This window comes from Propithecus coquereli, unplaced genomic scaffold (assembly GCF_000956105.1).
Source record: "Propithecus coquereli isolate 6110/MARCELLA unplaced genomic scaffold, Pcoq_1.0 Scaffold757, whole genome shotgun sequence".
NCBI lineage: Eukaryota > Metazoa > Chordata > Mammalia > Primates > Indriidae > Propithecus > Propithecus coquereli.
The window spans coordinates 48,079-50,044 of record NW_012153696.1 but is presented as its reverse complement, the minus strand read 5'-3'; the positions used below and the strand labels follow the sequence as shown (position 1 = coordinate 50,044).

The 1,966-nt window shown below is 50.1% G+C and overlaps 1 protein-coding gene across 1 annotated transcript in view; it reads right to left on the bottom strand.

Moving 5' to 3' along the window:
* The window catches only part of WRAP73 (WD repeat containing, antisense to TP73), a 16,417-nt gene extending 15,164 nt beyond the window's left edge, over positions 1 to 1,253 (bottom strand). Inside the window, exon 1 of the mRNA XM_012662209.1 lies at positions 1,147 to 1,253. Coding sequence (XP_012517663.1) covers positions 1,147 to 1,215 — 69 coding nt within the window. The 5' untranslated portion in view covers positions 1,216 to 1,253. The remainder of the gene's footprint in view (positions 1 to 1,146) is intronic.
* Between the last annotated feature and the right edge of the window lie 713 nt (positions 1,254 to 1,966).

The window sequence follows — 1,966 nt, the reverse complement described above, 5'->3', positions numbered from 1 at the left end:
CAGATTGGAACAAATATCCATCACAGCATTTATGTTTTTCACATTGTAGCTTTGAAAACTGACAGTTACAATGAATTCCTTAAAAATGCAATACTTTTACCAACGCTTGGAAGAACCATAAACAATCTTCTACAAGATATTAAAACTGGAAACACAGACCTGCTCTACCCAGTACGCAAGGCAGGGCTTTCATGAACACCATTCCAGTAACACATTATTATCAAATGTTTCATAATATTTTGACCAGAGTGTATAAACCAAAAAAGCACCAAAATTAGGCAAGCAAATATCACTCTCTTTATAATTCACTGAAAATTTTCGTAAATGATAAAAACAAAACCATAATTTACGAGGGGGGCGCTTTGAAAAATATACCAAAGTTTCTCAAGGTGCCATTTGTGCTGAAGACATTTTCTATTTGTAGCTGAATGCTGTTTTGTGGGATTGGTATAACACCTCCATAAGGAAAATTAACACGTAACTTTAGAGTTATATTCTCAAAGGCCTAGAATAAGATAACGGGAATGTTAACAAGGGGTCCAACAAAAAGAAGGCTGGTGGATAAACAAAAGGACACACTTTCTAAAAGGCATGAATTTTCCCCTAATGGCTCTCCAATGCCAATTATCCTCACGCCCCTCCCCTTCTGAGGACACACACTGGTCATACCGGTGTATTTGGAAACTCAAAGTAATAGCTCAGTGATTTATGCACCACTCTGCCCCCCATGGAGTGAACAGCTCAAATCCCTGCCTCCAGGACGACCCTTACCTGGGGATGGAATGCTCATTACTTAAGTCATGTGCTCCGCAGGCAGTCGACAGAGGTGAGGAGAGCTAGAGAAGACGACAACGTCCCCCCCTAGCACTTCACCACAGACAGAATGGCAAGTTTGCCTTTTGGACAAAAGAACAATGAGCATCTTGTGCACCCTCAAATGTACGCAGGCGGCACTCCCGATACCTGCGCTTGACAGGTGGACGCCGCGGGCAGGGAGGCCGCACCCGCCCGGTCCCGCACCTGCCAGAAGCCCCCCCACGTTCCTGCACCGCCGGGCGACGCGGCCGCCCCACTGCCCCGCGATTCCGGGTCCGCCGCCCCCATCGCGCCCCGGCCCACGCCTCTGGCCCGCCCGCCGCCGCTCACCAGGTACTTGCCGTCGGGGGAGAACTTGCAGAGCAGGCCGGAGAGCTTGAACACCTCGGAGAAGTTCATGGCCGCCACGGCTCGCGAAAGGCCGCAGGGACCGCTCCGCGCCGCCGCAGGCCACAACTGCCGCCGCCGGCCTCCGCGGCCGGAAGTCAGCGAAAGCGGAAGCGAGCCGCAGCCTATCAGCGCCGCGGGAGGCCGCGCGGCATTGTGGGGCTTGTAGTTCTCCCGCCCACGCCGTCGCGCTTTAAAGGAGACACCACGTTTCTTCCCACGCGGGATTTCAGGACAGTCCCCAAGGGACAAGGAGCCTCGGGGTCTCTTCCAGCTAGGGCTGCAAATAAAATACAAGGCGCACAGTTAAATTTGAATTTCGGATAAGCAACAAATCGTTTTCCAGTATAAGTATGTTCCCAAATATTGTGGGGGACGCATTGATAGGGAACGATTATTCCCTTATCTGAAATTCGAATTTAACTGGGCGACCTGTGTGTGTGTGTATCCGTACACATTTGTTTATATGTACATGTAAATAATGCCATGGTGAATTTATATTTATACATATATAAATACATATTTAATATGTAATGTAGTGTCGTTTACGTATGTTACACTGTATACATAATCTACAAATAAATATTTGTTTTGTGTGTTTGTTTTTGCTAAGTCGGGCAACCCTGCCCGCCGCCCGACCCTCACGTCTCGCTCCAGCGCCACTTATATCGGGAGAGACCGGGCAGCTTTAGCGCGGGGAACGCGCGCACTCGCCTGTCCCTTCCAAGCGCGCACCGGGCCCTGCGCCCGCGCCAAGGGCGGC